At 37.0% G+C, this 12766-nt stretch overlaps 2 protein-coding genes across 3 annotated transcripts in view; both read left to right on the top strand.

Moving 5' to 3' along the window:
• LOC109705923 (rust resistance kinase Lr10-like) overlaps positions 1-12272 on the top strand; it is a 38468-nt gene extending 26196 nt beyond the window's left edge. The window contains exons 1-2 of one of the 2 annotated variants that reach the window (XM_020226709.1): positions 10845-10914; positions 11008-12272. In XM_020226709.1, coding sequence (XP_020082298.1) covers positions 10890-10914; positions 11008-12188 — 1206 coding nt within the window. In that variant the 5' untranslated portion in view covers positions 10845-10889 and the 3' untranslated portion in view covers positions 12189-12272. Of the gene's footprint in view, positions 1-10844; positions 10915-11007 lie in introns of those variants that run through there. The other variant, XM_020226710.1, reaches the window with a different exon arrangement.
• On the top strand, positions 3364-5647 carry LOC109705922 (rust resistance kinase Lr10-like). The gene is made up of 3 exons (XM_020226708.1): positions 3364-4172; positions 4256-4279; positions 4465-5647. Exons 1-3 carry the CDS (start codon positions 3419-3421, stop codon positions 5529-5531), a joined length of 1845 nt encoding a protein of 614 aa, XP_020082297.1. The 5' UTR covers positions 3364-3418; the 3' UTR covers positions 5532-5647.
• Positions 12273-12766: the final 494 nt, after the last annotated feature.

Below are 12766 nucleotides of genomic sequence, written 5' to 3'. Positions count from 1 at the left end.
TATATATATATATATATATATATATATATATATATATATATATATAGTCACACACAAAGAGGGGAGAGAGTGAGAGGTCTACCATGGACCTCTCACTCCTGCACGGTCCACGAGGCTAAGTGTGAACCCCGCCATTTCCCAACCGCCTACACCACGATTCCTTCCTCCTCACTCTGCCTCTTTTCTTCCTCCCTTCTTCTCTTTTCCTTTTTGCTTTGTTTCGTCTCCATATTTTCTTCAAAATTGAACAGGCAAGATTGCTCGACTGCTCACGAGAAGGTGCACGGACTTGTGGAGCGGTGGTCGCGCGACGTCAGTTCGAAAAATTTCACCTTTCCGTAGCTGCCCAATCCAATTTTTTTTGAAAAATTTCATGTTTCGAGGGCTGCTTAATCCGAATTTTTTGAAATATAATTCGGTCAAACTATTTTAATCGAGAATACTCTAAGTAAGGAAAAAAAAAGCTTTTTATTTTGAATTTTTGAAAAAAGTTCGTAAACGGAGCGTTTTATATGGTTTGTATTTTTTTGTGAATAATTCGCTTATAATACGCGAATTAACTAACAGAGGTTAAAACTCCAACTGCCAATATTGCTGAGTCAAACTTTCGTAGAACATCTGAGTTCAAATGAAAGAGGACTAGTCGGCCTCAAAACCATAGCGGATCTGCACCTAAGAATGCGAAGAATAGCAAAAGAAAGAGATGCAAACGATATGGCAGGAAAGACAGGTCGAAGATGACCTGTATCAATTGTAACCAGCTGAGGCACTTCGCTCGTGATTGCACTGAGACGAAAAAAGTACCCCTTCATCTTGATTCTCGCTTTGTTGTTTCTTCTAGCATGTTTGTTGCTGAATCTCTCCCTATGTGGATTGTAGATTCAGAAGCAACAGACCACGTAACGAGGGATCGGATGGGATTTGTCGAGTACCGTCGTGTGCCTGCAAGGAGTATAAGCGTATACATGGAAAACGATTCAAGTATGTCGATGTATTAGGCGTTGGCACGTACAAGTTGACCATGCTAGGTGGTCGCACTTTGTACCTTTATGATATACTTTATGCTCTAGGAATTTGACGGAACTTATTTTCTATTCTTGCTATGATTCAGTTAGGTTTTTCTTTTAGTTTTGAGAATGATATAGTTGAGATTTATCTTGGAACTGTTTATTACAGAATAGGTTTTATTTCAAATAGTTTTATAATTTTGGACATTGATTATAATAATAATAATGATGATTTGTTTTTCTTGTTATCTTCTGTTGAGAATGATCATAACGTTACTCGTCTTGGTTATATTGGGCAGGATAGAATAACTAAATTAGTTAGAGACGGGTTGTTGAGTTCGTTCACTAAAATCGACCTGCTCATCTGTGATCATTGTTTAACGGGAAAAGCGACTCGAAAACCATTGATCCATTTCGACATTTATGGCCTAATGAATGTGAGGGTAAGATGTGGTGCTTTTTATTTCATCACATTTATAGATAACCATACGCACTTCAGTCATGTCTATCTCATTTCCTATATGTCTAAAGTATTGGATTGTTTTAGATATTATATTAATGAGGTTGAGAATCAGTTAGATATGAAAATTAAAACCTTAAAAATTGATCGAGGCAGTGAGTATCTATCTGAATAATTCAAAAAATTGTGTGATGAAAAGGGAATAACCAAACAGCTGATAATTCCTAACACTCTGCAGCAAAATAGTTTAGCGAAGAGAAGAAATTGCACCTTAATTGACATGGTTAGGTCAAGGATGACGTAAACACATTTGTTTGTCTCTTTGGGAGATGTGTTGTTAACTGTTGCTTACATTTTTAATCGTATACCCTGCAAGACAGTACCTTCCACTCTTATGAATTGTGGACAGCTAAGAAACCAAATTTGGAACACCTACGCCCTTAGGGCTCGGCAGCTTATACATACGATATTTCTCACAAATATATAAAGTTCGGTACTAGAGAAAAAAAGTGTATCTTTTTAAGATATTCTAAACACTCTAAGGCTCCTGTATGGTTCATGGTTAAGGGGGGGGTTAAGCGGGGGGGGGGGGGATAAGAGGTTATCTCCCCTTTAACCCCAACACATTTTTTGGGAGGGGATAATTAACCCTTCCTACCAATGGTTATTCGGGTATAATCATTTGTGTGTGTGGGTTACACCCTCTGCGATAGGGCGAGATAGCTTAATGCTCAATGCTATTTAATTTTTAATATAATATAAATTTTAAATTTTAAAATTTATAATTTTATAATTTAATATTTAATTAATTATTTGTATTTTAAATTTAAAATTCTAAAATGATTATTTTAATTATTTAGATTTTAAATTTGACATTTTATATTTGTAACTTGAGATTTGATTTAAAATTTAAAAGTTATAACTTTAAATTTTTAAATTTGAGATTTAAAAATATAGATTTTAATTTTGAATTTTTTAATTATAAAATTATTTATTTAAATTTAAAATTTTAAATATAAAATAAAAAAAAATTAATTTAAATATAATAATTAGGACAATATCCTTATTTTCTATGTATGACTATCCACTATTTTTCTTATCCATCTTATCTATCCAAACATTATTTTTCTTAATTCCGGAACAACTCAATTATCATCCAAATATAAAATTAATCTATTTCAGGCTTAATCCTGAACTTAAACCTACTTCCGAAATAACAAGTTTTTACTTAACTCCGAACCAAACGAAACCTAAAAGAGTAGCTCAATTGCTCTCCAATAAGCCTATTATTTTTATTCCTAACTACTTTCAAACATACTTTGGACCACAAATTGTTGAAACAATGGCCAATTTCAGAACCCAGAATCAAAGAATTTTCTAAAGAAAGTTGGCAGTAATTACACGCATATTTGTTTCGGCGATAGGCCGAGAAAGTCTTTGAGGGCCATTAAGAATCCTAAGGAGACTCGTCAAAATAGGCCCCACTTCTTGTCACGAAGTTATTTTTCCAAGAAGAGCAATAATAGTGGCATGAAGAAGACCCTCGTCCCAATGTCAAGGGCAGCCATATTTTACCAGTCAACTTGCTAGACCAGAACAACGCGTGTAAGCTAGCTGCATAATATCGAAATAATCAAAGAAGTTGATCTAAGGTTGAGTGGTCTCCACATAGAAATAGTATTAATTCAAAGATTAGAAATAATTAAAGAAGTTGATCTAAGGGCCAAAAAAATTAGAAGCACCAGATTCTCTATACTTCGATAGCATAGTAGCTTCACCTCTTAATTTATTGTTGACTTTGCCGAGTTATTATATCCGAATCATACTGTATTCCGAGTCTCCTATTCATGTCCCGGTAATATAGCCAATAATAATTGACTAATTTAGTTGGAAATGCGTACATTTATTAAAGATGCTTTCCCACTGAGGCCCTCTGCATCACAGATTTGCAATGCCTCCTAGGCTTGTTGCTATTCTGTTAGCTCTGTTTCTCCCTGCTGCAGGGAGAAACATAACTGTCTCAGGAAATGATGCAGATGACGATTTCTTCGAGAAATGCCCGGTTTCGCGGTGTGCAGAAGGCGGCCCGGAGATCCGATTTCCGTACCGGCTCGACTCGAGCCCTTCGTTCTGCAGCGTTCCCGGAATGGAGCTCTCGTGCTCGGGCAACGACACCGTCCTAGCGCTCCCACATACAGGATCTTTCAACGTGACTGCGATCGACTACCGTTACGGTGAAATCACGATCAAGCTGGGAGGTTCGTGTCTACACGGCTTGACGGGACAACCGGAATCCGTCAATCTAACGTCGTCATTGTATCCACAATGGGACGATCGGGATATCATCTTGCTAGGCTGCCCGAGAAAATGGACACCGGAGGAAGACTACCAGATCGCCGGCCCGATCTCTTGCCTTAGCACTGCATCGCAATTTGTTTACGTGGTGCGTGCCTATGCTTATGCTACCAGTCTCCCTTCGGATTGTCGGGTGATCTCAAACAGATTTACCATTCCCTTCCGACCGATGACGGAATCCGATTCTGACCAGCCCACCTTAAACGAAACGGTGGCCGATCTCACAACGCGCGGCGAGGTGACTCTAGGGTGGTATGTTTCTCCCATAACTGATAAATGCATCCGCTGCGAGGAGGTGAAAAAGTTCTGTGGATTTAGCTCGGCGACCAACCAAGCGTTCTGCCGACGCGGTGACATTCCGATCCCCCGTTACCTTATTTTGCATCCAATTGATTGCTGTCATCTGACTCCTTAATTCTTCTTCATTTCGCAGGCCGAAATGTCAAGCTCATCGCAGGTGCGTATCTTATGGAAATTTTTTGTTTCAGCGCAAGATCTTCCACTTTTTCTCAAATTTTCATCAACGCTGCATGCGGTTTAAGCTTATCCGCTTAGAATGAGTTATGAATTAAGTTCTTTTTCATAATTCACATATATTTATCTATGATTAACTGACTGTGATTCTTTGAATTCTCTCTGCAGCAACATCTTCCGCCGCATTTGTTATACTTTTGTTGCTTGTTGTTATCTTAGTCTACTTCTATACACGATCCAAAAGGGAAAAGGAAATACGTTTGAAGGTGGAGAAATTCCTCGCGTCGTACAACGCCATAAAACCGACTCGCTACACCTTCTCGGAGCTCAAGAAGATTACTAAAAGGTTCAAGAATACGTTGGGCCAAGGCGGTTTCGGAAGCGTCTACAAGGGCGAGTTAGCAAATGGAATTCCTGTCGCGGTAAAGATGCTCGCGAGATCGAAGTGGGACGGTCGAGAGTTCACCAACGAAGTCGCGACAATCGGACGAATTCACCATTTCAATGTCGTTCGCTTGTTGGGATTTTGCTCAGAAGGAACCACACATGCGCTTATATACGAGTTCATGCCAAATGAATCACTGGAGAAGTACATCTTCTCTAAAGGTAGGAATTCCCTTCATGAGCCACTAAAGATGGAGAAATTGTTAGAGATCGCAACAGGAATTGCTCGGGGGATTGAGTATCTGCATCAGGGGTGCAATCAACGCATCTTGCACTTTGACATCAAGCCTCACAACATCTTGTTGGATCGCAATTTCAACCCAAAGATATCCGACTTTGGTCTCGCAAAACTGTGCTCGAGAGATCAAAGCATTGTTACGATGACCGCGGCAAGGGGCACGATGGGCTATATCGCGCCGGAGATGTATTCGAGAAACTTCGGAGCGGTGTCCTACAAAGCGGACGTCTACAGTTTCGGAATGCTGGTGATGGAAATGGTTGGCGGGAGGAGGAACGCTGATCCTCGAATTGAGAACCAAAGCGAGTTTTATTTTCCGGAGTGGATTTATGATCAACTAGTGAATGGGCAAGACATTGGGCCGGCGATAGAGATAGCAAATACGGGCGAAACAGAGATTGCGAAAAAACTCGCCGTTGTGGCGTTGTGGTGCATACAATGGGATCCGAAGGATCGGCCGTCGATGACGAGAGTCGTGCAGATGTTGATCGGCGATTTGCAGAACTTGCCAATGCCACCGACACCATTTGTGTCCTCACAGGTCAAGATGTAATTTTCACAGCTCCAAATTAGTGAAGTATAGGAGCGCGTTTGAACATATAGCTAGTATTCGAGTTCATAGTTACTTCGTATCTAATTATACTTGTTTTATTTTCCTTTCTACGAGCAAAATTCGAACCTACGTCATACTGCTCAGGAGAAGGGTACCTATGATAAATTATCTTATGAAATTGTGGTGGTCTAATCTTGGATTTTCTTTTGGCTTCTTTGTTTGCTTGAATTGTTAAGTGTATAACTCTTGTCGCTATAGATTTAATTGTAGAGGCAATTGCTTATATACTTCTGAAAAATTTTCGACTTTCTGATTTATCCTCATAGAAGACTATTTTTTTTTTTTTTTTTTGAGAAAAAGATAGTGAGCTATCTGTTTCATTCATTAAGAGGGGTGAACTAGGCTTACAAGGTGGCTGCAGCTAAGGCTTCCGGAAAAAAAAACGAAAAGTACGAAAAAACCAAAAAAAGGATGCGAAAAAGAAAGGAAAAAAGCTAAATGCATGATCCGCACTCAGCAGAAATTGCTCTAGTTGTTTAGGAGAACAATAATATAGTCGAGCGAGCACAGGGTGTTGGGAGGTGTCGTTCAGAAGATATATAGTGTTATTTCGCTTAGTCCATACCACCCACTATGTTGCTGACAAAGTAGAAAGTCTCTTCAATCTTGTCTTGGTGTTTCCTTGACTGAGTAGTCTGATCCATAATTCTCGAGCCTCTATTTGGGGGTCGGCGAGTAGCTCCGGGCCGTCAGCGTTGAAGAGCAGGTATTTAACATACACGCAGTTACTGAACAGGTGATCACGTGATTCCGAGGTGCTGGTGCGAAGGACGCAGACTTCCTTCTTAGGCCCTCTCGGGGTGCGCAATCTATCCTTAGTGAGAAGTCTGTTCCGTAGTAACACCCAGATGAATATCTTAATTTTGGTGGGGGTTTTTAGTTTCCAGATGGACCAGCTAATATTGAAAATATTTTTTTTACGTTCCAACCTATTTCAAATATACCCCTAAAGTTAAACTCTGTTAATGAACTATTAATAATTAATAGCTGTTATCTGTATAAAATTATTATTTACCTTTTCAAATATGCCCTTCCAACATCACCGAATTTTTTTATTTGCTCTTAAGTTAAAGGCACAAAAAATATTTTAATTTTTGGTCTTTTCAAATATACCCTTCTACCATCACCAACATTTCTTATTTGCCCTTAAGTTAGGGGCACAAAAGTATTTTGATTTTTGGTCTTTTCAAATATACCCTTCTACCATCACCGCATTTCTTATTTATTTTTTTAAATAAATTTGCAAGCTGACAAATAACAAAAATAAAGATGGAATCAATTTTGTTTTGAGAAATGCAAAGTCTACATCCAAAAGGGTTGTAATCCCTACAACCCTCCAATTTCTTTTAGGTTTTTAGTATTAGAAAACAAAAGAGGTGATATCATAAGAGTCGTCAAATTACAGTCTAAGGTGAGTTGAGACTTAAAATCAAATAGAAATTTGAAAATTAAATAGTTATTTCAAAATAATTCATAGTTCAGATAAATTTTTAGGAACTGTGCTTGACGCCCCTAGATCACTCGTGGCCCAACACGACACAGCCCTCCAGAAGTCACCGTGTCGTGCTGGGCCGCACCTTACACCCCTAATGCAGAGCATAGATGGAGATGATTAAATTAATTTTTAAGTATACTTATATATAAAAAAAATGAATTTCAAAGGATGCATACATTTAAATTAAGTTTATATATATGACCATAATTGTCCTCAACTAAAGGGTGCAGTCTCATAATAAATTTGAAGGCTCAATTCCAAATGTTTGTCCCTATTTAAATAGATTTAGCAGAATCTACCCTAAATCCATTAATTTTAGAATTAATTTTCATATATACCCTGCAAATTACAAAATGTCGTAATATTCCCCTGTAAATTTGCAATATCACATGTGTCCCTGTAAATACTTACATTGTTTGAGAAATGTCTTCCGAGTGGACCATTCATTCCTGTTACCATTCATTCCTGTTACCGGGCCTGTTGGACCAGGCCTCATTTGGGTTGTTTGTCACATTCTCGAAAAACAATATTGGGCTTGGGCCCGACCCAAAAATTTAGACACTAAATAGTTTAGTGCCTAATTAGGCTGATCATAAGATTCATAACACAAGATTCTTTTTATATTATTGTACACATATTTTTATATACTTCTATTTATGCACAATTTATTTAAAAGACGGGCGTAAAGAGGTCCGAGTGGGTATCGGGCTTCGCTCGGGTTGTTGGGCCAGGCTTTGTTTCTTCTAGTTTCGGGCCGAGTACGAAGACCACTCAAATGATTTGGGCCCTACTGGGCTGAGGATGGTCTGTTTCGTATACTTTTCTCTACAACTTGCCTTTTCCTTAATTTTGATTTCAACTACCTAAAGTTTATTTCGGATTAGATATCCACATCCAAGACTTGATTTAGCAGTCACATTTTTCTTGAAACCTTTGTTTCCACAGGCTTAATATCAGAGAATAGTTTTTGTTAGAATTAATGCAATTAAATAGTCATCACTATTATGTAGTCCACATCTCAACAGCTATATTTGGAGCCTTACTTACCTCGTGATAATTTTCTTTACATTAATCAAACATGCTAGTTTGATTGACTTCGGAGGGGTCCTCACCATAGTCTAAGTCAGAGGTCAATTCTATCTCCTTCCCCACTAGTGTTAATTAGTTCACCATAGAATTAATTAGTGGTGCTTTTATATTGTCTTTGTTTTGTTTAAAATAATACACATTGCATGCAACTTTATAGATGAGACAAATCATAATTAAGTGGTGCTGTTATTGTACTTTTCCACATCTTTAAATAATACACGTTGCTATATACCTATAAAAGTCGAGAGTTAAAAATGGTATTATAAGGACATATATCAAACGACATATATAGAACTCTCCACAAGAGAAATTCCTTTGCTACCAATTACAGCCACTAGCTATGGGGGGGTCTAGTCGACCTGTAATCTCTCGTGAGGGAATCAAGAAGCAGTTCAACTGCTCGGCTTCTCGATCGGAATCTCGTTTTATGATGTTATGCCTCCTCCTCCCCCTCCTCCTCCTCCTCCTCACTTGTGTCTGCGTCGCAGAAGGCCGCAAGAAGCATGTCTGTTGTTCTTCGTCGTGTGGGGATCTCGAGAACATCCGCTATCCTTTCTGTTTGAAGAGCGATCCGCCGCAAAGCGGATCCCCATACTACGAGATCCTCTGCGATGACAGCAAACCTATGCTGGAGTTGGGGTCGGCAAAGTACTACGTAACCGACATCTCGTACACAGACATGACAATCAGTCTTGTTGATCCCATCTTTGCAAATGACAAATATTGCTCTCTTCCTCTCCAATCTCTACCACCTATTAATATTTCATCTTTGTATTACTACCCTGGAGTATACGGGGTTCTCTTTATGAATTGCACGAAGCCAATCCAAGACGGCATGCACCAGCGCGTGCCTTGCCTAAGCAGTAACAACTCATTTGTCTATGTAACAGTTGCTTTTGGGGAATACAAGGATGTGAGATATATTAAGCCCTCATGTGAATTTCTAGCATGGATTCCTGTCGGTGATGTCGTGAATCTGACCGCCACCAATATTTTTGAGCTCTTAAAGGAGAGATTCAAGCTTACCTGGGACGTAATCCATGATCCAACAACAACATCCGCAAAGATTCGTAAATGCTTGAAAGAAGCAAAAAGGTAGGAAACACTACCGTATATAAATTAGAGTTCACCAGTATTCATGACCTAGCAACCAAGCCTACATGCAATTTCAAATTTACTTTTGAGTTTAGAAGGAAATTTCTTGGTTATAAAATAGTTTTTCAACACCAAATGATAATTAATACAAAACAACCATTATCCTCTACAAGCTTAAGCTGGTAGAGAACGGTGACTGTAAATATTTTTATATTTAACACCAAATTAATGCTACAGGACTAAATTATTTGCTATTTCTGTCAAAGATTTAGTCTTTTATATAAGACAATTATTGTTCTCCAAAGAAAGAATTAAGCTACAATTATTTTGTTAACTACACTCTACAACTCTGTACTTTATGGTTTTTTTCTTTCACTTTTTACACTGTACTAATTATTTTTTCAAATGCACCATTTATTTTATTATATTTTGTCAATTTGTATACAGTATTTTAGATTTATTTTTCTTTTTTATCTTGTACTATTTTATTTTCTGTTAAAAATCATTAAATTATTTTTTTTTCTCGCCAATCTTTACACTGCCATTACTAAATCTGCATTATTATTAATAAATTTATTATTTTATATAAAATTCAGCAACTTTATTAAGAAGCATTAATTAAATGGTAGGAAAAAAAAAAAATTAAAGCTCCACGGTAGACTCATAGAAAATTTTTATTAAATTAATTATTTTTAACTATTTTTTGTGGTTTTATGTACTTTGTAATTTTTTGTATTAAATGCTCTTAATAAAATGTGCTACCATTTTCAATCAATATGTTATAATAGCTTTTATTTAAAATTATAGATTTATTGCTTATTTGAAAAAGAACAAGGATAGTTGAGTGATGTGTATTTGAAAAAAAAAAAAAAGAAGAGATAGTTGACTGGTTTGTTTGAAGAAATAAATAGTACAATATCGACAGTGAAAAAACCTAGTCTAGTATAGTATAGTATAATTAAGCCTAATACTTTTTTAGATTCAACACTTTTTCACACTTCTTGGCCTGAAATTTTTGATAGCTAGCCAAAGCTTAGAGTCTAGCAAGATTCAAATTCAGAATTTACTGTTTTGATACAAAAATAAATATTTTGTTCTTCAAAGGCTTAAGCTAATTAATTACTATTAACGACAAAAGTATATTTTGTCGCTAAATATTTTGTCTCTATATCTCAATATTGTTGTAGTGAGCTAGGCCTTCTCATACATCTCACGCTTACGCATTTTACTCCAATTTCATACACATTAACTTTCAAGTCATGATATTCCCTGTTGTTCTTTGGTTAATTAATAGCTTGTTTTTATGGAATATATAGCAACAACTAATTGACCAGACATAGGTTCGTTTATTTTTGAGAGTTCAAATTTCGTCCTCAAAAATGAAAACAAAAACAAGATTAAATCATCCTAAAATATAAATAATTAGTTTTCACTCCACATGAACCAGCGTACATCATAATAGCATATTTTGCAGCACTTTTAGGAATTTGACCAACACCACAGAGCTTCTCTCCATGCCATACTCCTTGGTTAAAAGCGAGCGCTCTTTCATTGGCTGCATGAACGATCTATTCAACAGCAATCACTATTATCGCTACGCATTCGCTGTGGTTGTTGCAATGGAGATTGCGAAGGTTTTACTAGGTAAATCTACTACATGATTAAGTGGCATGTGGCAAACTGTTTTTTTTCTTTTTGCTCCCCTCTAATCAATTAACTTACGCAATTATTTTTCAGCATTATGGGTGTTAGGGAGGTTCGTTTTTGCACCAATTTCGCTTCTCATTTTACTGGCTTATAAGTTATGGATCAGTCATGTGTCTATTGACATTGTAGAAAAGTTTCTCCGAGAACAGCAAATGCTCTCAACTACGAGATATTCCTATACTGATATCATTGCAATCACGGGCCACTTTCGAGAGAAGCTAGGACAAGGAGGATTTGGGTCGGTCTTTAGAGGTACACTCTTAAATGGCCAACATGTTGCCATCAAGATGCTCGGAAATTATCAATTCAACGGAGAAGACTTCATCAATGAGGTCTCAACAATTGGCAGGATTCACCATGTAAATATAGTGCGGCTTATTGGTTTTTGCTCAGAAGGATCAAAGAGGGCTCTTGTTTACGAGTACATGCCTAAGGGATCATTGGACAAGTATATCTTCTCGGCAAGAGGAACTAGTAATAGGCCCTTTTCCTGGGATAAGCTCAATGAAATAGCACTTGGGGTGGCTCGGGGTATCGATTACTTGCATCGAGGATGCGACATGCAGATTTTACATTTCGACATCAAATCACATAATATTCTCCTAGACTGCCATTTCAACCCAAAAGTTTCAGATTTTGGACTTGCAAAGTTATACCCAAAGAATTATAGTCTTGTTTCTCTTAGTGCAGCAAGAGGAACCATTGGATATATTGCTCCGGAATTAGTATCAAGGAATTTTGGTGTTGTATCTGACAAATCTGATGTCTATAGCTTTGGAATGCTATTATTGGAGATGGCAGGAGGCAGAAGGAATGTGGACAACATAATGGCAAATACAAGCCAAGTTTACTATCCTTCTTGGATCTATGATCAACTTACACAGAATAATGGGATCATTGAAATAAATAACAATATTGAGATTTATGAAGTAGAAAGAAAGCTATGTAAAGTGGGGTTGTGGTGCATTCAAATGAAATCGTCAAATCGCCCGTCTATGGACCAAGTTGTGGAGATGTTGGAAGGGGATACGGATAACTTGCAAATGCCACCAAGGCCCTTCTTTGCATCCTCACAGCTAATCTCCGCAAGTCAGTCTTCCATGCAATCCATCTCAATAGAATTATCGATCATTTTGGAGCAAGAAGACTGTTCAAATTCAGACAATAATATAAAGGATGTAAAATTTGTTAGTTCAATTACTCAAAGCTAAGTTTGCTGTTGCGTGGAGCAACTCAGTTATATGCCAATGATTTTCAAAGCATTTCATGGCTAGTAACTTGAGGATTATCTATATATCATCTATCTATAGTTGCATGTATGAATGGGACTTATATTAAAGTGCAGTGTTAGCCCTCCGAAATCTTCATGAGGTTTTTGCTTGAAGACCTTTTCTCTTTGTTTAATGCTTCTTGAACTTCTACGAGTGTAGCAAATTGGTCTATTCTGTCATTTGCTAATTAGTCTACCAAACATGATAATTAATAAACTAAATGCAAGATAAATATTTTTGAATCGAGGTATGTATACCACATGCACAAATTAGAGTTATGCTTTGATAAGGCACACCAATCTTTTTAGCTGCTATTAATAGAACATACTTATTGAAGCAGAAAGGAAAAATAAATAAAGATAAATTAATACACAAACAGTTAGGATGTCTTTATTTATAATTTTTTATTGTTAATTTAATTAATTTCATATTTCTCTTTATCTTTCCTTTTGGATTTGGAGGACCTCGAAAAAAAAAAAATATAGAAAACTAATTAGAAAATCATAGAAAACTTCTTT

The sequence above is a fragment of the Ananas comosus genome, unplaced genomic scaffold (assembly GCF_001540865.1).
Source record: "Ananas comosus cultivar F153 unplaced genomic scaffold, ASM154086v1, whole genome shotgun sequence".
Classification (NCBI taxonomy): Eukaryota; Viridiplantae; Streptophyta; class Magnoliopsida; order Poales; family Bromeliaceae; genus Ananas; species Ananas comosus.
The sequence above is the reverse complement of the archived record's forward strand: the minus strand, read 5'-3'. Positions and strand labels throughout refer to the sequence as shown.